Source organism: Pseudorasbora parva, chromosome 6 (genome assembly GCF_024679245.1).
Source record: "Pseudorasbora parva isolate DD20220531a chromosome 6, ASM2467924v1, whole genome shotgun sequence".
NCBI lineage: Eukaryota > Metazoa > Chordata > Actinopteri > Cypriniformes > Gobionidae > Pseudorasbora > Pseudorasbora parva.
The window spans coordinates 2,836,175-2,859,982 of record NC_090177.1 but is presented as its reverse complement, the minus strand read 5'-3'; the positions used below and the strand labels follow the sequence as shown (position 1 = coordinate 2,859,982).

The window sequence follows — 23,808 nt, the reverse complement described above, 5'->3', positions numbered from 1 at the left end:
GCCTTAAAATTTTAAGTTAATTGAAATTAAAAATTTGAGTTGATACAATGAAGGCAATTTGTTTAATAAATAGAAACTCAAAATATTATTGTATCTGAACCACATAAAAAATGTGATAAATCATGAAGATATCACTAAAGCCCCTTTCACACTGCACGTCAGACCCGCAATATTCCCGGAGCATTGCCGGGTCGCCTTCTGTGTGAAAGCACCCACGTCCCGGGATTGGTTACCGAATTCGACCCGGGTCGGGGACCTAGTAATATTGCGGGATTCGACCCGGGACGAGCGCTGTGTGAACAAAAGCCGAAACTAATGCCGCAGCGTGTGTGTAGTTATAGTGCGACTCCTAGAGCTTGTTTTTTCAATAACACAACCCTGCAGTGCCAGAAGAGCTCGTCGGTGTTTTAAACGCAGAGAGTGTTCGTATACAAAAGAAAATATATTTATTCAGTGTTGTCCACATTATATTTCACCTGCAGCAGCATTGAGAACTTTTGTAATGACACGTTTGGACGTTAACTTTTAAACGCATCATTATATTTAAACTGCAAACACACGAGGAGAGTCTGTGCATTAAAGACCCACAAATGGCAGATCAACGAGCGGCTGCATTTCTCTCCGATACGGCCGGAGATTAAACTCAATGTGGAGGATTTGAACTGTGACGAATCTGACGATGATTGACAGGGCAGATAAACGATGACGGGATGCTCGTAACTAAGCGGCAGAGTCCGTTAAAGATGGCGAAGTACTCCCGAAGCTTGCATACTCTTCTGCTACACACTCAAAAGTATATACCTTTTCTTCACAAACAGAGTCCATACTTTTAGGACGTAGTATAAGTAGGCGAATTGGGACGTAGCAAATGTGTTTTTAGTGAAGGGAAAGACCTGTTAACGTTCGATATTTGACATTTAAAAGTTGTGTTAAGTTGTGTTGATTTTTTTTTAGGTTGCCATTATGGTGAAGTGTAGAGCTTGTGGTTATTCTGTGCTGTTTTTAATGATCTGTAACTAAAGCCACTGACGAGAAATGCTTTACTTCATCACTTGCATGTTACAATTCCACTCTTTCTAACTATCGTCCTATTTCTAATCTACCTTTTATTTCAAAGATCCTGGAGAGAGTTGTACTGATTCAACTACAATCATACTTATCCGCAAATTCTCTCCATGAAACATTTCAATCTGGTTTTAAAGCTCTACACAGTACTGAATCTGCTCTTTTAAGAGTGTCAAGTGATATTTTCACTGAAACTGACTCTGGGAAATCAATGGCCTTAGTCTTACTAGATTTGAGTTCTGCATTTGACTTAGTTGACCATGAGGTCCTGTTGCGACGTCTGGAGACATCTTTGGGTTTTCGAGGCGTTGTCTTGCAGTGGTTCCGCTCTTATCTGAACAATAGATGTTTTAGTGTCCGTATTGGTCATCAATCCTCCACTAGTGTACCTCTGAACTGCGGAGTCCCACAGGGATCAATCCTCGGCCCCATATTGTTTATTCTGTATCTGTTACCGCTGGCTTCCATCTTTAATAAATATGATGTATCCTTCCATTTGTATGCTGACGATACTCAGATTTATTTTCCTTTAAAACATAATGATAAAAATGGTCTACAACCCTTGTTTGCCTGTTTAAGTGATCCTTTCTAAACCTAAACGAAAATAAAACCGAAATAATTATCTTTGGGCCTAAGGATAACTGTGTGTTTGATGCTGAGCGTGGTTCTCTCGCACCGTATGAAACCAAATGCGCAAGAAATCTGGGCTTTCTGTTTGACCACAACTTAAAATTTGAGAAGCAGATCGGTGCTGTTGTAAAGTCATGCTTTTTTCAGCTCCGCCAAATCTCTAAAGTGAAACCGTTTTTAACTAAGAGCAATCTTCAAATAGTGACTCACGCATTCGTAACATCACGACTAGACTACTGTAATTCACTTTACATTGGTCTATCTAAGTCTTCTCTCTCTCGCCTACAATGAGTGCAAAATGCAGCAGCTAGACTCCTCACTGGGACACGGAAGTATGAGTCGATCACCCCTATTTTAATCAAACTTCATTGGCTACCTGTTAAATTCAGAATTGATTTTAAAATTTTACTTTTTGTGTATAAAGCTCTTAACAATTTGGCCCCTCAATACCTGACTGATCTGCTCTGTCCACACACTCCTTCTCGTACTTTGAGATCCAGCGATCACTGTCTTCTCATCGTACCTAGATCAGGGTATATGCAGGAATCCTGAAGTTAATTTCAATACCTTTTTAAGACTTTTTAAAGACCTTCTCAAAATATTTTAAGACCTCATCGCACTTCAAGTTCTAATCGGCAACAAACCTTTAATAAACAGTTGTAGTCGAATGTAGACTTAAAATCTCTATCGTAGGCCAATTTTGTATTGTTTATATTATCTGTATATCTGTTTATATTATTAATAGTATGTTTTACAACGTATGGAGGGCGACACATTACCTAACTGCGCATTTCGCAAAACACATGACGTCACCCGTAGACGGCGCGCGCCAGGGATGGAAATTAACTTTTTTCAAAGTCTACCACTCAATGTTTTTACCAGCCACTTTTTTGTTTTTAACAAATTAATACTACAAGCTCTACAATACTTGGGCAGTTTATTTAATCTCAAGTCTCAATGAAATACTGACATTTTCACGATGATTTGTGGTCTTTTATGGCTTCCAGTTTGATGTTTTTTAGTCCCAACAATGAAACTATTCGTTCTGGCATCTTTGAAGCGTGTTGACAACATACCGAGCAGAACATTGTCAGTAGGGACGCACCGAAATCACAATTCTTGGCCGAAACAAAAAAAGAAGGAGCCAAAGCCGAAAACCGAAAAATAAAATTCAAACTAGAATGTTTAACTCGACCTCACTTAAATAATAATGTACAGGCCTACTGGCCTGCAGAAAGGTGCAGAAATTGAATAAAGTAATCAAATGTAAAATAACTGCATATTTAACTGTTTAAATGAAAGATTAATCCTTATTAAACTTACAAAAGCTATTCAATCAAGAGCATTGTTTAATGTCAAACTAAATATAAGGACATCACTCAGGCAGCAGTGAAGGCTACTGCGCCTTTAAGACCTGAGGCAGGGATATGCGTCATCTTTCTCGACTGTGCATACTATACAGTTCACTTAAGGCATATTCAGGCTATGTCAGCTATGATACTCATCAAGATGGACATGTTGACATACTTCTTGTGTGAGTTTGTCCGTTTAAGCGCTAGACTTGAAAGAGAACTCAATATTTGTGCGCTGTGAGACTCGCGCGCGCTCTCGGATGATGCACAGCGTCAGATCTTCTCTCAGCGCGCGCGAGTCTCACAGCGCGTCTTCACGCGAGTGATGACGGAGAAAACGACTGGTCATATGCGCACATATAGCAGCACTTGCATGCATTGAACAACGTTTACAAAGAGGTGAAACAGCTCGGTAGGTGAAGCGAGTTTACCGCCACAACTCAAAATCAGCCGCGTCTGGCTGGTGGCGCTGCTAATGTCCATCCCTGCCGCGCGGCGCTCCGAGCCGATCTCAGACTGAGCACCCCGTTGTTTTTTAATACTTATGGGGATGAAAATAAATATATTCATAAATACTTTTTGGAGTCAAACTCTTTTGACAAAGCTTGAACAAAATACTTTTAAAATGTAAGACTTTATAAAGCCGTGATAAGACTTTTTAATACTTTATAAGGGTCTTAATTTTCCCAAAATTGATTTATCACCTTTTAAGACTTTTCAAGACCACGCGGATACCCTGTAGATCCAGGCTTAAAAAACGAGGTGACCGTGCTTTTGCGACTGCAGGCCCAAAACTTTGGAACAGTCTGCCTCTCTATATCAGACTGTCTCCTTCAGTTTCCATCTTTAAATCTTCTTTAAAGGGTCATGAAACCCCCTCTTTCAGCTCAAATCCACCTCGTAATCTTTTTGAAAAATGCTACTTAAATGGGCGTGGATGCCGGTGAGAAGAGGGGAGGGGGTGGGTGTGTCAGAGCGAGGCAGGGGGAGAAAGAGGGGGGTGAGCAACTGTCATCTGTCAGTGCAGTGCAACGTGCCCCATGCCAAATCTCAACAAAAATATGGGGTTAAACGTAACAAAATGCAGGATTTTTAAAGCTGGCAAAATTAAAGTCCAATAAAATACACTGACAACCGTCTGTTTGACCTTTAAAAGTAACCGAATGGATACATATATTAGATTTATCGGAATTGTTTAAAATATAGAAATACACACACAATTATTATTGTCATTATAAATATATAATTATGTTTGTATACACAGTATAATTGCATATTTAAAAATAAATGTAAAAAAAACCGCGTAAAAAAAACAACCGTTCCGTAGCCTACATATAGCCGAGATCTAACTTAACTTACCCAGATTGAACACCCATAATAAAGATGGACAGCGACAGTGAAGTCTACAGTGATAGCAGTACAGAGGGCTCTGCTGAGGTGGAGGACTTTTCTCCTCGTGAAACCCCAGGGGAAGATACTTCAGATAGCGGTGCAGGTCCTCATATCAATTCAAACCGTTAGCTCATGCCGTGATTGTGGAGGAAATGCTTGTTACACACAAACACAGCTTTGAGGTAAGCTATCGCTAGTTGATGGCCAACCAACCGCCCGCAGCCAGAGACTAGCCCTGGCAGCATCGCGGGGAAAGCCATGCAACACACCTGAACCTTTACACCAGGGAAACAAACACTTACGACCCATGATCATAAACTCCTCTCATCTACTCCGTGAACTGTCACTTCTGTCATTTGAAAGAACTACGTGCTGTCATGAATAATTAAGAGACAGTGTCTTCTCATTAATAATAATGAGACACCGATGCGTCACGTAGCACTATTAGAGCGATGGTACGTCACAAGCTGTGACGTGAACGCAATGTAGTTTCTAAACCCGGAAGACGAAAATAGGGTGAAAAACATAAAAATTGACCAGATTCCCCTTTTAATTAAGTCTAACAGATGCTAAAATTATGTTCAATGATGTTCAACACACATACCTCTGTTAAAATCTCAAAAATTTAGCTGTAGGGTTTCATGACCCTTTAAAGACTTTTTTGTTTTCTCTTGCTTTTGATGCTCCTTGCCTCTGATATGATTACTGCTTTTTATTTATTTTCTTTGTTTTATTTTTTCAGTTGTTTCTTTTGTCCTGTACTGCTCTGCATTTTATTCTCTCCTATGTACAGCACTTTGGTCAGCCTTGGTTGTTTTTAAATGTGCTTTATAAATAAATATTGTATTGTATTGTATTGTACAATTAGCAAGTGATGCTGACTAATAGTTTTAATAGACATAAAGAAAACACATTTATGTGACAGTTCCCATAGACTAAATATGGTCATCAGTTCTAGCACTTTTTATCCTCCTTTATTTAGTTGGCATGACATGATTTTTTTTGTAATTTTGACTAAATGATTTTAGATTCATACAACACGATTACAACAAATTATTTCAAACCAATTCCATTTTGTTGGAAAAGTTTTCACTAATTTAATTAAGTTCATTCAACAGTTTATTTTTTTTGAGTGATCTTTGAAAGAGGAGTTATGCGTTCAGTGTAATGATATAAATAACCGTACTGTAAAAGACACATCCTGCCTACAAGAGCGTAAATTAACATGAGGACGAGAACGGTTCCTTTAAAACAGGCAGAAGGGCTGAGGAAAACGCTCCCGGCACACATATAATCATCCCCCCCCCCCCCCCCCCCACACACACACACACACACACACACACAGGATGTTTTCCCGCGGCCACAGTTCATAGGAAACATTCCTTTAGCGTACGTGACCTTCATATGCACTGCAAAAATGCTCTTCTCATTTAGTATTTTGTCTTGTTTCCAGTCCAAATATCGAACAATTCTTAAATCAAGATGCATTTACTAGATATTTTTGCTTGTTTTCTGGGGGAAAAATATAAAAATGAAGTGAGTTTTTACTTAAAACAGGCAAAATGATCTGCCAATGGGGTGAGAAAAATAATCTTATTTCAGTCAGAAACGAGAAACAAGATTTCAATCAGAAATAATATTATTTTTCTCACCCCATTGGCAGATCATTTTGCCTGTTTTAAGCAGAAACTCACTTCATTTTGATTTTATTTTTAGGAAACAAGAAAATATATCTTACGTCACTTTTTTTTAGAGAATTAGGCATGTCTGAATTTAAAAGAGCGCCCAACCCACATACATTGGAGTAAATTAATAAAAAATAATTTAATTTTACAGACCAACACTCAATTTTAACACAGTGGTGGGATATTGCATATAATTTATTGGATTTATTCACAATTTTATGATGAACACAAAAAAGTCATCTTTCTGTATTGTAAGCGCTTCTTACAATACAGATTATTTCAAAGCAGCTTTACAGTGATAATATGAAAATTAATAGACATAGTTTGTTTTGGCTTTACCAACAGCTCTAAGATAAAGTTTATCGAGCTATTAAAGTTCTTGATTGAATAACTTTCGTTGTAAAAATCATTAACACGTGACGCTTAAATTACATCTTTTTAACTGAAACCAGAACAGAAACAGAAATGTTTAATCCGCTCTTGCCGTTCATTTACATGTTTAAGAAACTATGAATGAACACATTGAAAAATAAAGCCAGAGATGAATATATATTTATTGCCTTCTATAGCGTCCTATTTTAATTAGTCAAACAAGGCTACCTTTTTAAAATAGCTATATCTTATTAAATATAGGCATGCCATCTTTTAATTTTAAATCTTACATTTATTCAATACAATTAGAGTTTGACACTTGTTTCAGCCCAAGGGATCCTGCGCTGCAGAGGTGGCAATGCAGCATCTGAAGCTGCTTTTAGATGCATTTACACAATTTAATGCTGAGAGAGGTCCAGAAATACATTCACACAGCAGAGCAAATATATAGCCTAAGGCAATGACATTAGTTATATGTTTTATACAAAATGCTTTGAATACAGAAATATGACAGAATAACAAGATGAAACGAATATTAAATATTGCCAGTAGGTGGCAGCAAGTCACTGTGTTAATGAATGAGTCATTTTATTCAATCGATTCGCTCGAACCGCTGATTCGTTCAATAATACAAAGGCTGTATGGCTAGTGAATCACTAACCGATTTGTTCAAAGACTCGGATTCATTCACAAATTAACTTGGTTACTGTGTGCGCGGTATGTTGCGAATCACACAATCATCTGTGGGTTTGCTTTAGAAATTTAGCTGGCAGAAAAAATAAAACATTGTTTTGAGTGTTCATAGTGTTAATGAAAATAAAACTGTGTATTGCTCAAAACAACAGTCAGGACTGCTGATCACTTCACTACAGCATTCTCTCTGCTCTGTTCAGTGAGTCGCGCATAGAGTTGGTCAGCTAAATAAAACAGGCGGTGTGCCAAATGCATAGCTAGGAGTAGTTATGAGAGCAGACGCCACGTAAATTAATATTTATTATATTTGTATTTCTCTGCACACGAATGTGAAAGTTCTGCAGGCTCTGCCCTGGTAAGGGTTGTGTCGAGCCATTTATTAGTCTGGCTGTTTGATGAGAACGAGATTAAATCTTGTTGCAATAAACTCTGTTAATAATCTAAATGTATCTGATAGATAGCTACTATTCTGTTGCGCGATGCGCGGAGCTAAGAACTGAAGCCGCGGCTTGATCTTTGATTGACCAATCAGCGGAAAGGGGCGTTTTGTTCCCGCCCATGTTGAGATCGAATATTCAAGCTGTTTATCTATTTTGGTTTTATTGTTTTTCCATTTGGCGGCTTATAACAAAGTGTGATTAAAACAAAAATAAAACTATTAAAAAAACGACTCGAGATTTGTTTATTTATTCTCATAGGGAGGGTCGAATATGTGATAAATGAATGCTTTCTTCGTTTTTCCGTTCAGAAGACAAAAAGGAAAAAACTAATTATCCGAAGGTACACGGACCCATTTTGTTGTCACATTTGCCGGTTGTTTCGGGCTCAGTTTGGGAAGAACACTACCATCTAGCGGTTAACTTTGGAACAGCAGCATATACTGAAATGTCGTACGGATATCGTACGGATTGAAGTAAAATATTTACCGTTATACAGCACATCCCTAGTTTAGTCTATGTCCCCAGAGGATTTTGAAGAGCAGTTTGAAGTGTTAAGTAAAGTCGAGGCGGTCGCCATCTTGGACACGCATCACGCCCGGATAACTGGCAAAGAGGCGGGATGTGGGCGGAGCCTAGCTGACATGACGACTAACAGACAGCAGACAAACGGCAATCCACCTGCCCCTCAAAGTGGCCACGCCCTTAATTATGCAGAACTTTAAAGACGGCATGAAATCAAATTTTACAATTCGTATTTTTATATGTAATATTGCAGTGTTTACTATAAATGATTTATCTGTGCACTTCATTCATTTAAAAAAATATATATTTACCCTTATAATCTTTAATCAAATACTTCATCAAACGACTTCTCTCTCGGTCATGTGCTATGGCCCTCCATCTCGTTTCTGCGCCGCTTCTCAGCTGAGGGCATTCAAATCGGCCTCCATTTTGTTAGCGACGCCCAACTTTAAACGAGCCAATCAATTCCCAAAGGACGAAATTAAGCCCCGCCCTACATTTTTTTCTAATTTCAGAGGCCGTTTCACTCAGATATACGTCACAATAAGGAGAAAAAGACGATCTCCACTTCCCTTTCATGCCGACTTTAAGGCTTTATATAATTAAACGAAAACCGAAAAGAAGGCTCCGCCTCCTCAACTTTGTAAAGGGAGATCTCGCGCCGCGATTGGTCTAGAAGCACGATCGATGTAGCTTTTTTGACGTATGACACAATACGTGATGACGTCACCAACAATCGCGGCTAATAAAGACGATCAAAACTAAGGATAACAAGAGTATTTGTCTGCATCACATATTTTGATCTGGACATCGGTGACATATTACAGTGTCGTTTGGCCATGCTTGCTCACAGACATGTGAAAATAGTCTCATTTTGAAGAAAACAACCTAAGGAACGAACTGGTATAGCGTTTGAGGCTAGTAGCTCCACAAGGAAGGAAGAGGTCTGAGCAGGAATATGACTCGTGTGTTTGCTTGTTCAAGAGTCATTTCCATCTTCGTGATTCTTTTGATATAACGTTACTGTAAAGTGTTGGATCGGTATAGTTATATTCAAGAATAGTTATATTCTTGAGGGTGAGAGCTTTCTTTTGATATATGAATTGTCTATTTTTGGTGAGTTTGTAGTGTGATATAAATATGAAATTGTATATTATTCACATGATTTTAAATTTAAGTTGAGTTAAAACAACCCAACCACATTTGTGTTGAAACAACCCAATCACTGGGTTAAAACAACCCAATACCTGGGTTAAAACAATGCAACCGCATGCTGGGTTAAAACAACTCAATCACTGGGTTAAAAACAACAACCGTTGGGTTAAAACAACCCAAATGCTGGGTTAAAACATTTCATTCGCTGAGTTAAAACAACCTAAATCCTGGGATAAAACCACCCATTCGCCGGGTTAAAACAACCCAACAACCACTGGGTTAAAACAACCCAAATGCTGGGTTAAAACATTTCATTCGCTGAGTTTAAACAACCCAAATGCTGGGTTAAAACAACCCATTCGCTGAGTTAAAACAATCCAAATGCTGGGTTAAAGCAACCCAAAGGCTTGGTTAAAACAACCCATTCGCTGGGTTAAAACAACCCATTCGCTGAGTTAAAACAACCCAAATGCTGGATTAAAACATTTCATTCGCTGAGATAAAACAACCCAAATGCTGGGTTAAAACAAGCCATTCATTAAGTTAAAACAACCCAAATACTGGGTTAAAACATTTCATTAGCTGAGATAAAACAACCCAAATGCTGGGTTAAAACAACCCATTCGCTGAGTTAAAACATTCCATTCGCTGAGATAAAACAACCCAAATGCTGAGTTAAAACAACCCATTCGCTGAGTTAAAACAACCCAAATGCTGGGTTAAAACAACCCATTCGCTGAGTTAAAACAACCAAAATGCTGGGTTAAAACAACCCATTCGCTGAGTTAAAACAACCCAAATGCTGGGTTAAAACATTCCTTTCACTGAGTTAAAACAACCCATTCGCTGAGTTAAAACAACCCAAATGCTAGGTTAAAGCGACCCAACCGCTGGGTTAAATGCTGGGTTAAAACATTCCATTCACTGAGTTAAAACAACCCAAATGCTGGGTTTGTCCATATTCAACCCAACTTGGGTTGCTTTTAACTCAGCAGTTTTTAGAGTGTATTAACTTAAAATAGTATGTGACTTGTAACAGTTGTCACATGACCTTACTAGGTTGCATTATCTCCAAAAAAATCCACAGCACAACAAGTGCAACTTGAAAAGATCACAAGAATAACATGCTAAACTGGATATGCGGATATACTGTTTATATATCAGACTTATGGGCTTTAGCAATCGGAAGCTAATAACCCCTCAGGGTCAGCTGAGGTAAAAACAGCAACTTTAAAGCCTTTCCTAAGGGGGTGAAACTCAGCTGGTCCAGAATCAGATTCTCCAAGCGTGTGTGTTGGGGTTAATCTGGGTACATCTGATCTGAGAACAGCAGACAAGAGTTGTTTTGAGGGTTGACAGCAGACACACTTGGGGGATGAATGGACGAGAACAGCATTAAACTCTGGGTGACACTGTAACAGAGACAGATTGTGTATGTGTGTGTTTGTGTGTGTGTGTGTGTGTGCGCGTGTATATAACGGAGATAAATGGCTAGAACTTTGGCAATACGCCTGTGCACACAAACCATGAAGAGGCCTTGCTAAGCTTGTTTGTGCGAGTGTGTGATGTCCATGGACAAGGACTTTGGCGAGCTCACTTCAACCGAAGCCTAACAAATGACGACAAGACGCTCCTCAAGGCAAAGTGCGCAATTTAAAACAACCTAACCGCTGGATTAAAACAACCCAACCGCTGGGTTAAAACAAACCAAATGCATGCTGAGTTAAAACAACCCAACTGCATGCTGGGTTAAAACAACCTAACCGCTGGATTAAAACAACCCAAATTCTGGATTAAAACAACCCAACCGATAGGTTAAAACAAACCAAATGCATGCTGGGTTCAAACACCCCAACCGCATGCTGGGTTAAAACAACTCAACATCTGGATTTAAAAAAAACAAATTCTGGGTTAAAACAACCCAACCGCTGGGTTAAAACAAACCAAATGCATGCTGGGTTAAAACACCCCAACCGCATGCTGGGTTAAAACAACCCAACCGCATTTTGGGTTAAAACAACCCAACCACATGTGTTGAAACAACCCAATCACTGGGTTAAAACAACCCAATACCTGGGTTAAAACAACGCAACCGCATGCTGGGTTAAAACAACCCAATAACTGTTTTAAAACAACCCAACCGCATGCTGGGTTAAAACAACCCAATAACTGGTTTAAAACAACCCAACCGTATGCTGGGTTAAAACAACGCAATCACTGGGTTAAAAACAACTCAATCACTGGGTTAAAAACAACTCAATCGCTGGGTTAAAACAACCAAACCGCATGCTGGGTTAAAACAACTCAACCCAGTGATTGAGTTGTTTTTAACCCAGTGATTTGAGTTGTTTTTAACCCAGTGATTGAGTTGTTTTAACCCAGTGATTGAGTTGTTTTAACCCAGTGATTGAGTTGTTTTTAACCCAGCGATTAAAACAACTCAATCACTGGGTTAAAACAACTCAATCACTGGGTTAAAACAACTCAATCACTGGGTTAAAAACAACTCAATCACTGGGTTAAAAACAACTCAATCGCTGGGTTAAAACAACCCAACCGCATGCTGGGTTACAACAACTCAATCGCTGGGTTAAAACAACTAAACTGCTTTTAGAGTGTACTAACTTATAATAGTATGCGACTTGGGCAACTTAATTCTGATTTATTGCAGAGTACGTTTCTAAAACCAAATCAGTCAAATCTAATTCTGTTGCAATATCGTCCTGTTTGACACTGTGAAGCTGCTTTGAAACAATCGGCATTGTACAAGCGCGATATAAATAAAGATGACTTGATTGATTGATCTGCAGAAAAGGACGAGACATGAATTTGGCCGCGCTCTGAAGTAACTCTGATTGCGGACTTCCTTTAACAGCTGACACACACGGGGAACTGAAGCACAGAGAATAAAACATTCACTCTCAATCGTGTTCTCATTATAACGCTGTGATTATGTCAGATTAGCGCTGCTCATCTAGCTCTGTATTTCATGATCACAGTGATTTCATTTCGCTCTTCAGGTTCACTTTATTTCTCTGGTCTGGAAGAAGCTTTCTAACCAATCAGACCTCAGTTACCACCCAAAATGCCACAATAACCAATCAGAACAATAGACAAAAAAAATGCACTGGTAGTCCCGCTCCAAACTCTTCTAGGACTCTTGAAGGTGCCACAGTGTGACACTGCTCAGAAATTCAATAAATCAATGGCTTACTTATACTCTCAGATTAAACTGGAATAGGAGAACTTTGTACTAAGTAATTTGGCATCAAAACAATCACACATTTCACCCTTTAAAGGTCTCATGAACTGGCTTTTTTATTTTTTTATACTGTTGTCTGAGGTCTACTAATGACGTTTGTGTGGTTTTTACATTCAAAAACATCATTACTAATCAGTAATAGCCTATTTTCTACACTGGGTTTTGATGGGCGTGTCACTGGAGACTTGGAAGTAAACACCCACGGCTAGGATTGGGTAAGATTTGCATATTTAATGAGCTTCAACTCCCCTGTCAGTTCAGTTCACATGAGGGATTGTTTTAAAAGCGGCACAGGAATGATCCTCTCATTCCGTGTCAAGTCTCGTACTAATTAGGCATCGGACGAAACGGACTCAGACTAAAAGGCATCAGACGAAATGGACTCAGACTAAAAGGCATCAGACGAAACAGACTCGGACTAAAAGGCATCAGACGAAACGGACTCAGACTAAAAGGCATCAGACGAAACGGACTCGGACTAAAAGGCATCGGACGAAACGGACTCAGACTAAAAGGCGTCAGACGAAACGGACTCGGACTAAAAGGCATCAGATGAAACGGACTCAGACTAAAAGGCATCGGACGAAACGGACCCAGACTAAAAGGCATCAGACGAAACGGACTCAGACTAAAAGGCATCAGACGAAACGGACTCAGACTAAAAGGCATCGGACGAAACGGACTCAGACTAAAAGGCATCAGACGAAACGGACTCAGACTAAAAGGCATCAGACGAAACGGACTCAGACTAAAAGGCATCAGACGAAACGGACTCAGACTAAAAGGCATCGGACGAAACGGACTCAGACTAAAAGGCATCAGACGAAACGGACTCAGACTAAAAGGCATCAGACGAAACGGACTCAGACTAAAAGGCATCAGACGAAACGGACTCAGACTAAAAGGCATCAGACGAAACGGACTCAGACTAAAAGGCATCAGACGAAACGGACTCAGACTAAAAGGCATCGGATGAAACGGACTCAGACTAAAAGGCATTAGACGAAACAGACTCAGACTAAAAGGCATCGGATGAAACGGACTCAGACTAAAAGGCATCGGATGAAACGGACTCAGACTAAAAGGCATCAGACGAAACGGACTCAGACTAAAAGGCATCGGACGAAACGGACTCAGACTAAAAGGCATCGGATGAAACGGACTCAGACTAAAAGGCATCGGATGAAATGGACTCAGACTAAAAGGCATCAGACGAAACGGACTCAGACTAAAAGGCATCAGACGAAACGGACTCAGACTAAAAGGCATCAGACGAAACGGACTCAGACTAAAAGGCATCAGACGAAACGGACTCAGACTAAAAGGCATCAGACGAAACGGACTCAGACTAAAAGGCATCGGATGAAACGGACTCAGACTAAAAGGCATTAGACGAAACAGACTCAGACTAAAAGGCATCGGACGAAACGGACTCAGACTAAAAGGCATCAGACGAAACGGACTCAGACTAAAAGGCATCAGACGAAACGGACTCAGACTAAAAGGCATCAGACGAAACGGACTCAGACTAAAAGGCATCGGATGAAACGGACTCAGACTAAAAGGCATCAGACGAAACAGACTCAGACTAAAAGGCATCGGATGAAACGGACTCAGACTAAAAGGCATCGGATGAAACGGACTCAGACTAAAAGGCATCAGACGAAACGGACTCAGACTAAAAGGCATCGGACGAAACGGACTCAGACTAAAAGGCATCGGATGAAACGGACTCAGACTAAAAGGCATCGGATGAAACGGACTCAGACTAAAAGGCATCAGACGAAACGGACTCAGACTAAAAGGCATCGGACGAAACGGACTCAGACTAAAAGGCATCGGATGAAACGGACTCGGACTAAAAGGCATCAGACGAAACGGACTCAGACTAAAAGGCATCAGACGAAACGGACTCAGACTAAAAGGCATCGGACGAAACGGACTCAGACTAAAAGGCATCAGACGAAACGGACTCAGACTTAAAGGCATCGGACGAAACGGACTCGGACTAAAAGGCATCAGATGAAACGGACTCAGACTAAAAGGCATCAGACGAAACGGACTCAGACTAAAAGGCATCGGACGAAACGGACTCAGACTAAAAGGCATCAGACGAAACGGACTCAGACTACAAGGCATCGGACGAAACGGACTCAGACTAAAAGGCATCAGACGAAACGGACTCAGACTAAAAGGCATCAGACGAAACAGACTCAGACTAAAAGGCATCAGACGAAACGGACTCAGACTAAAAGGCATCAGACGAAACGGACTCAGACTAAAAGGCATCAGACGAAACGGACTCAGACTAAAAGGCATCAGACGAAACGGACTCAGACTAAAAGGCATCGGATGAAACGGACTCAGACTAAAAGGCATTAGACGAAACAGACTCAGACTAAAAGGCATCGGATGAAACGGACTCAGACTAAAAGGCATCGGATGAAACGGACTCAGACTAAAAGGCATCAGACGAAACGGACTCAGACTAAAAGGCATCGGACGAAACGGACTCAGACTAAAAGGCATCGGATGAAACGGACTCAGACTAAAAGGCATCGGATGAAATGGACTCAGACTAAAAGGCATCAGACGAAACGGACTCAGACTAAAAGGCATCAGACGAAACGGACTCAGACTAAAAGGCATCAGACGAAACGTGCACTCAGACTAAAAGGCATCAGACGAAACGGACTCAAGACTAAAAGGCATCAGACGAAACGTGCACTCAGGTGGAGTGTGGAGGTTCATTCCCCCGCCCTATCTGACGTCACATGCACGCGTTTCAGATCAGAACACAGGTGGTACAGAATAAGGGTGATGAGGAGGTAAGCCGTACAGCTGATATATTTTTATTCGTCTGAATATATATGATATACATTCATTTGTCTGATGCCTTTTAGTCTGAGTCCGTTTCGTCTGATGCCTTTTAGTCTTGAGTCCGTTTCATCCAATGCCTTTTAGTCTGAGTCCGTTTCGTCCGATGCCTTTTAGTCTGAGTCCGTTTCGTCCGATGCCTTTTAGTCTGAGTCCGTTTCGTCCGATGCCTTTTAGTCTGAGTCCGTTTCGTCTGATGCCTTTTAGTCTGAGTCCGTTTCGTCCGATGCCTTTTAGTCTGAGTCCGTTTCGTCCGATGCCTTTTAGTCTGAGTCCGTTTCGTCTGATGCCTTTTAGTCTGAGTCCGTTTCGTCCGATGCCTTTTAGTCTGAGTCCGTTTCGTCTGATGCCTTTTAGTCTGAGTCCGTTTCGTCTGATGCCTTTTAGTCTGAGTCCGTTTCGTCCGATGCCTTTTAGTCTGAGTCCGTTTCGTCCGATGCCTTTTAGTCTGAGTCCGTTTCGTCTGATGCCTTTTAGTCTGAGTCCATTTCGTCCGATGCCTAATTAGTACGAGACTTGACACCTGACGTTGTTTTTCCTGAGACCTGATGTCTTTCAATCTGAGGCACGATGCCGTTTTGTTTCATAACTGAAGACGTTTAGTCTGAGGCATGATGCCTTTTCATCGTATGACTGGTTTGAGGATGTCCTAAAATGAACACCGTACCTAACGTTAAATAGAGACCTGCACTCCCGCGGGACCCAGCACAACCGAGTGCGGCACGGGATATTTGATGGGTTAATGCGGATGCGGGAGGCAAGATATTATTGTGTGCGTGTCGCGGGAAAATAAATTATTTTGTGGGACTCCCGCAAAGTGGAAATATCTAACAAAATAAATAACTAGAAACAAATAAACCTTTATTTATAATAAAATAAAATCGATTTACAGGCGCATGGACGGAAGGTAACTCTCGCGTGGATCATAGGAACAGCTAAGCCTACACAGTGGCAAAATGTGTGCACCGCATAACTCGGGTGAATCGCTTAGTGCTACAGATATTAGTAAGTTCTTGTAAGATAGTCAGATCCATGCGACCATCTGGGACATGTGATCATTTTGCCTGAAGCGTTGTTGTAAAAGTCTACTCCTGAATCCTCATAATACAACCAAGCGTTTAGCTGATATCAGTACAGACTAATGTAAACCGGAAGTTCGTTACCGGCGTGTTCTACGTTGCCATACCGATCATGGGAAAGGTCAGAGTTCGGGAAAGTTGTGGATAGAAGCAGGCGTACACATTTATCTGTATAGGCGGAGTTTCCTCTTCTAATACGTCATTGATTTGAGAGCCTCGTTTTCTGGGTCTGGTGTCTATAAAAGCTTTTCTTTGACTAACAAGATAGTTTTCAGCTCTGAAACCTACAGGATATTATTATATCACAATGACCTTTTATATATCAAAGGCTCAAGGGAAAGTTGTTCTCTCAATTCATCACCCCTTTAAATTGGATATTATGCTGGTTAAAGAGCCATAGAGATCTGCTCCACTCACCTGGCAACCCCTCCTCTCGATCTCAGAGATGCATTTCTCGATGAGCAGTGGAACCATCAATCCAGAAGCTTCCCGTTCCACCACGCGACGAGCCTCTACGCCGAACACCTGCGTTTGGTGCTCCCCCTCTGGGCCGTCAAGGGAGTTCTGCCTCTGCTCCATGAGACTCAGCTTCACGTAGATCATCCCGCGCGGTTCCAGACGGACCGCGAGCTGGTGCGTCTTACTCACGCGAAACAAGGCCGGGAGAACCACGGTGCCATGGCAGCACACCCTATTTCGCCGCGGCGTCGATTCCCAACTAAACACGACGAGTTTGAGATGCTGAGCATTCTCCAAATCGATATTAAACGTGTGGTCCATGTCCAGAAAGGCCGTGCGACAGGTCAGCAAGGCAGTCCGAGCTTTATTGACAGAATCCACCTGGATGGCACAGTAGACATTTCGGGAATCGACCCGCGGTGGCTTCAAATCTTCCGCGCCATAGAAGTGCAAACTCATTAATCCCGAGATAAACGTCAGGCACTTTGGCTGCTCGGAGAAACTATACGGACGGAAAGCATCGATATCCAGCTCCGTGCCAGGAAGCTTCGGACTTCCACCATTTCCATTGGGATCCCTCGCTTTAGCGTTCTTTCTTTCCGAGTTGCCGTGCGTTCCCGACTTAGCCACGAGTTCCGGCGAGTCTCCGTCACTCAGGTAACCTCCCTTACTGGCCGATTTGGGAATGCCGCCGCTATTGCTCCTTCTCTTATCAAAGCTATGCTGAGTAGAAACACTGCTGTCCAGATGATACCGCCAAATCACATTCCCACTCGCCAATGCCGTCGTAAATCTTGGTTGGGACTGTCCCAGCTCTGCCATCCCATTGGCTCTCGGCGAGTGAGCCCTGAGCTCTGATTGGCTGTTGGGCACATTGCTAGCAGGGTTCCCTTTAACGCTAAGCTTCCGACTAAGGTCAGGCAGTTTCTTCATCTTCATAGAAAGTTTTCGGACAGTCCGAGGTGACTTGATTTTATCGGGAAAAGACCAATTGATAGCTGTGCTCCTTTTAGCTGGGTTCGGGCTAGAAGAGGGAGAAAGTCCACCAGTGGACTGCTCCGAAGGATCTGTGGGAAGAACAAGGAGGGCTTAATTAGTATATTGCACCCTTCGTTGTAATAAACCGACCCCCAGGGGTCAGTTCTTCATATGTTGCTAACCAGTCCTTCTAGAAAAATGCGTCTTTTTATGTGATTGCTGCGGGCAAAAATCCTTGATTTATTTTCTTAAAACATGCAATAGAATATGCAGGATATTTATGCAATAAAATTGGGGATATTTAAGTTTTATTTCTTGTTTTATTGCAGACCTTAAAGGTCTCATGAACTGGCTTTTTTATTTTTTTATACTGTTGTCTGAGGTCAACTAATGACGTTCGTGTGGTTTTTACATTCAAAACCATCATAACTAATAAGGTATCGGCTATTTTCTACATGGGGTTTTGATGGGCGTGCCACTGGAGACTTGGAAGTAAACGCCCATGGCTAGGATTGGATAAGATTTGCATATTTAATGAGCTTCAGCTCCCCTGTCAGTTCAGTTCACATGAGGGATTGTTTTAAAAGCGACACCGGAATGATCCTCTCACAGGGCTCGCTAAACGACTATCAAACAAACGCAATGATTTATTTCTCATCCACCCGCGATTTTTTTATTTTTTTATTATTTGGCCGTCCGATCGGTGGATATAAGCGTAAACCGCACACACACGCACGGGCGCGTTTTTCAAATATCAAGTCAAGAGAGTGAACAACGCAGATCAAGAAATGAATATTATTTCACTATTTAAGATTCACCGCCTGCCGACGGGCTTACGTTTCGTTCTGTAAAACACACACACAGCCCTGGGACGTTGGGCTTTCCGAGTCCGATCCCGAATCGCAATGAACCAACAAATAAAGGATTCTCCAGCCTGTGACAGCGTGCTGAGGTATGTTCAGTTAGACTCGTACACATAATCAATACGAACTGTAACAATGCAATACTATCACATATAAAAACATGTTTTACTCACATAAGTGTGCTGCACCATCCCTGTCGGATCCACAAGCACAGCATTGTGTTTTAATCTCAATATGTCTGCAAATCCAGCTCGACCTGTGTCTGGTTTACAGACTATTATCTTGCTATCTTCAGCGTGTTTAGTACTCGTTTAGCTGCATGAGTCGGTGGGCGGGGCTACAGAAACCAGTGGGTGGAGCTACAGAAGCAGGTGGGTGTGGCTACAGACATCGGTGGGCGGGGCTACCTAAGCAGGTGGGCGTGGGTACAGACACCGGTGGGCGGGGCTACATAAGCAGGTGCGCGTGGGTATAGACACCGGTGGGTGGGGCTACAGAAGAAAGTGGGTGGGGCTGCATAAGCTGGTGGGCAGGGCTACAGAAGCAGGTGGGCGGGGCTACAGAATAAAGTGGGCGGGGCTGCATAAGCAGGTGGGCAGGGCTACAGAAGCAGGCGTACACATTTATCTGTAGAGGCGGAGTTTCCTCTTCTAATACGTCATTGATTTGAGAGCCTCGTTTTCTGGGCCTGGTGCCTATAGAAGCTTTTCTTGACTAACAAGGACTTTTTAAGCCCTGAAACCTACAGGATATTATTATATCACGATGACCTTTTATATATCAAAGGCTCAAGGGAAAGTTGTTCTCTCAATTCCTGACGCCTTTAAAAATTAAAGGCGTCATGAATGTACCCTGTTCAAAATGTCAGACACATGGGAATAAGCAGAATAATTGCCTCCAGGTCCGAGGTGTAATAGCTCAGCTACACATATTCCCACTTTAGATAGTACCAGTGCACTAATACCAGTGTTGTGTGCCTAAAAACAAGCCCAGTAAACATCCAACTTGACCCATTATCCATAATTCCTTCTAGCCTGTTCACTCCTGTTTAGTCCACAGGATTCCCCCTTTGCTCTACACACACATGCACGCCATAATAACTACATATATCCCAAAAAGTCCCTTTCCAGCTCAGCCGCACACATCAAAAACACGGAACATCTGCGGAGCATTCCAGAGCGAGCGTTTAGGCAGAGCTTCCATTGGCCGAGAGCGCTGTGGGTAAATCGGCTCAGTTTGCCCTCACTCTCTTCATTAGAGCTTGTGGAGCCGAGCTGCAGTTCTCTCCGCATCACACACATCAGACTTCTATTAAAGTTGTACAAGCAACTGAGATCTACCTCCTCTAACACACGCACACACGCATGCCAGGGATTGAAATTAGCACCCGCCACCAGCCAAATGCGGGTGATTTTGAGTTGTGGCGGGTTAACTCGCTTCACGTACCGGCCACCGTGGCGGGTAAATAAAAATAGCAAACTGTTTCCCCTCTTTATAAACTGTGTTCAGTGCATGCGAGTGCGGCCGGGATCATGGGATAGTAAAGTGTCCATCGTATGCGCACTTCATAATCTCGCCGGAAGTAGTATGCCATCCGGGTACTTTTCGCATACTGTTTTTCGAATTCTATGAATTCGGACATACTACTCTGCTCACGTACTGTTTTTCGCCTACTATATAGTATGGAAGTACGCGATTTCGGACGCAGCCACAGTTTCGCCGTATGTCCGAATATGACCAGTCGTTTTCGCCGTCATTACCCGGATGTAGTGCCACAAGACGCGAATACGAACTCGCGCACGCGCTGAGAGAAGATCCGTCACTGTGCATCATCTGAGAGCGCGCACTCATCTCACAGCGCACAAATAGTGAGTTATCTTTCAAGTCTAGCGCTTAAATGGACAAACTCACACAAGAAGTATGTCAACATGTCCATCTTGCTGAGTATCCAAACAGAGATAGTCTGAATATGCCTTAAGTGAACGTTATACAGTCGAGAAAGACGACACATATCCCTGTATTAGCTCTTAAAGGGGCAGTAGCCTTTACTCTGTTTAATGTCAAACAAAAGATAAGGACGTCACTCAATGCTCTTGATTGCTTTTGTAAGTTTAATAAGGATTAATCTTCAATTTAAACGTTTAAATATGCAGATATTTTACATTTGATTACTTTATTAAATTTCTGTACCTTTCTGCAGGCCTGTGCATTATTATTTAATGTACACATGAGTGAGGTCAAGTTAAACATTTTAGTTTATTAATTGTATTTTATACTGTGGATTGTTGCTATGTGTTAAATAAATATTTGCATAATTTGTAATTTATTTATTATTTGAAACTTTAATATTAATATATGCAATTGCAGTGCCTTGATTTTTAGTAAAGTTACAGTCATAGCCATAAATGCAGCGGAACTAATAATTGGCATAATTTATTTTGGTGTTTCGGTTTTGGCCAAGAGTTGTGATTTCGGTGTATCCCTGCTGACAATGTTCTGCTCGGTGTGTCGTCAACACGCTTCAGAAGATGCCAAAACTAATAGTTTCATTGTTGGGACTAAAAACCTAAAACTGGAAGCCATAAAAGACCACGAATCATCCAAATGCCACATCCAGGTAAAAAAGAGCGCAGAGACCCCTGCTTATTTAATGAAATGTCTATCAGTTCATGGTTTGTGTGTGTATAAGAGAGATAGAGAATGTCAGTATTTCTTTGAGACTTGAGATTAAATAAACAGCTTAAGTATTGTAGAGCTTGTAGTATTAATTTTTCACATGCAGTTACACATTGTCGGTTAAAAACCAAAAAGTGGCTGGTAAAAAGTTAATTTTCATCCCTGACACACACACACCCGCACGCGCACACACACGCACATGCACACACACACGCGCACACACATGCACACTTTCTCGCTCTCTCTCTCTCACACACACTCTCACAATTGCACACACACTCTCTCTCTTACACACACACACACACACTCTCTCTCTCTCTCTCTCTCTCACACACACACACACTCTCTCTCTCTCTCTCTCTCTCTCTCACACACACACACTCTCTCTCTCTCTCTCTCTCTGATCACATGTTCATCTGCTTTCCTACACCAGTGGCTCTGCAGTTCAGGGGCTTCAACAGCCACCGTTTGATCTGGTTCTCACCCGCCAAGATAAAACAAGAGAGAGAGAGAGAGAGAGAGAGAGAGAGAGAGAGAGAGAGAGAGAGAGAGAGAGAGACTGATGCGGCGGAGATGGGACGGGTTCACACTTCAACTCCACCTCCTTAAAGGGACAGTTCACCCAAATATGAAGATTTTGTCATCATTTACACAAGGGTGCACCTATTACACACACACTCACACCCTTAAGCCCCGTTTCCACCGCAGGAACTTTACCCAGGAACTTTGGGTGGTACTCGGTGTGTTTCGACCGCAGGGTCTAAATGAAGTTCAGCGTAAATATTTCCTCCTCCAAACGGCCCTGCTCGCGAGGTAGTACTTTTTCAAAGTTCAGGAACTTTTGAGGGCGGGACTTGGGCGCTGAACATGCTGATTGGTTGAGCATTTTATTTCAACCGGCATTTTAAAAGTCTTTTGCGAGGTTCGTTCTGCGTTCAGTAAATATCAGTCTTGCTCTCTGTCTGATGGCACGCGCTCGTATCAGCCATCTCATGTTCAATGTCCGTAATAGCTGATAATAATATACATTGTCATTTTAAATCTAGCTTTACAAGCTTTCTGAATATGCTGCTCTTTTCTGTCGTTGTTAATTTCCTCTTTAGTAAACCTAACGTTATACATAACCAGCAAAAGCAGCACAGCTTGAATCTCTTCCATACTCGTTATTCATTTTTTTACAGTCTATTTTTCACCATGTAAACGACCTGACCGATTACTATAAGTGTGTGTCCTTACATGACGTGACAGCGCGCCGCACTCATGTTGACAAGAGAGGAAAGCTAATTTTTCTGAGGGGTAAACTTTTTATTTCGTGAGCTATGAAGATAATGTTGGAATAATGACACAGCGTATATTGCCCCAGGCAGTTTTTACTTTAACTGCGCCTGACAGAAGAAATTTTTTTTCTGAGATGATTATTACACTTTACAACAGATAGCTATAAATAATACTGTATTAGTCCTGGTGGCCGTTAAGAGTTGCTATGGCTTCAGTAAACACATTCAGCTGCTGGAGAAAACAGCGTCGACATTTTGATGCGGCAGACAAACTGCACGTCACAAAATGATTGCGATTGAAAGTCATCACATGTAAACACCAGATCGGTTTAGATAACGTCTCATGTAAACAGTCCACTAAATCTTTCAATCGGTACACTTAAAAGTGATTACTGTCCTTCACTGACTTGGAGGAGCAGTCGCGCAGTCCTACATCACCGGACTAATCTGCCTAATCTTCTCGGTACTTTAGATCGCGGTGGAAACGCAGACAGCTGCAGGTCTGGGGGGGAGAAAAGTTCCTGTAAAAAAGTTCCTGGTACAAAATGTTCCGGGTAATTTGGTGGAAACGGGGCTTAACACACACTCGCACACACACATACTCTCTCACACTCTAACACACACGCACTCGTACACACACGCTCGCACACACACACTAACAAACACACACACACACTACATTTTACAGCCTTAAAACTCTCTTTCCTAAGCCCCTTTCACACTGCGATTCCGGCAAATACACGGATAATGCGACCCGACATTTGTTCCCGGGCCGCTAGATTTGGTCCATTCACACTGCCAGCGAGATGCCGTACGCGCTTTCACACACAACCCGTAACGGTCCCGGGTCGAGTTGACACGTGACATCCGGATGTGACGTATAACGGCGAGCGATCTCCGCTTCAGCGCGGATAGTAAGGAGCTCCGTGGTCTCGACTTGTGTCCAGTTTGAGCACATTTCTGCTTGTTTAATTTTAGTTTCTTTTGTATACGAACACTCTCTGCGTTTAAAACACCGACGAGCTCTTCTG

General features: G+C 41.9%; 1 protein-coding gene across 3 annotated transcripts in view; it reads right to left on the bottom strand.

The window, feature by feature from the left end:
* syde2 (synapse defective 1, Rho GTPase, homolog 2 (C. elegans)) overlaps nt 1-23,808 on the bottom strand; it is a 78,614-nt gene that overhangs the window by 26,130 nt on the left and 28,676 nt on the right. For all 3 annotated transcript variants that reach the window (XM_067445338.1, XM_067445336.1, XM_067445337.1), the window contains one exon: nt 16,942-18,050. In XM_067445338.1, the coding sequence (XP_067301439.1) occupies nt 16,942-18,050 (1,109 nt within the window). The remainder of the gene's footprint in view (nt 1-16,941; nt 18,051-23,808) is intronic.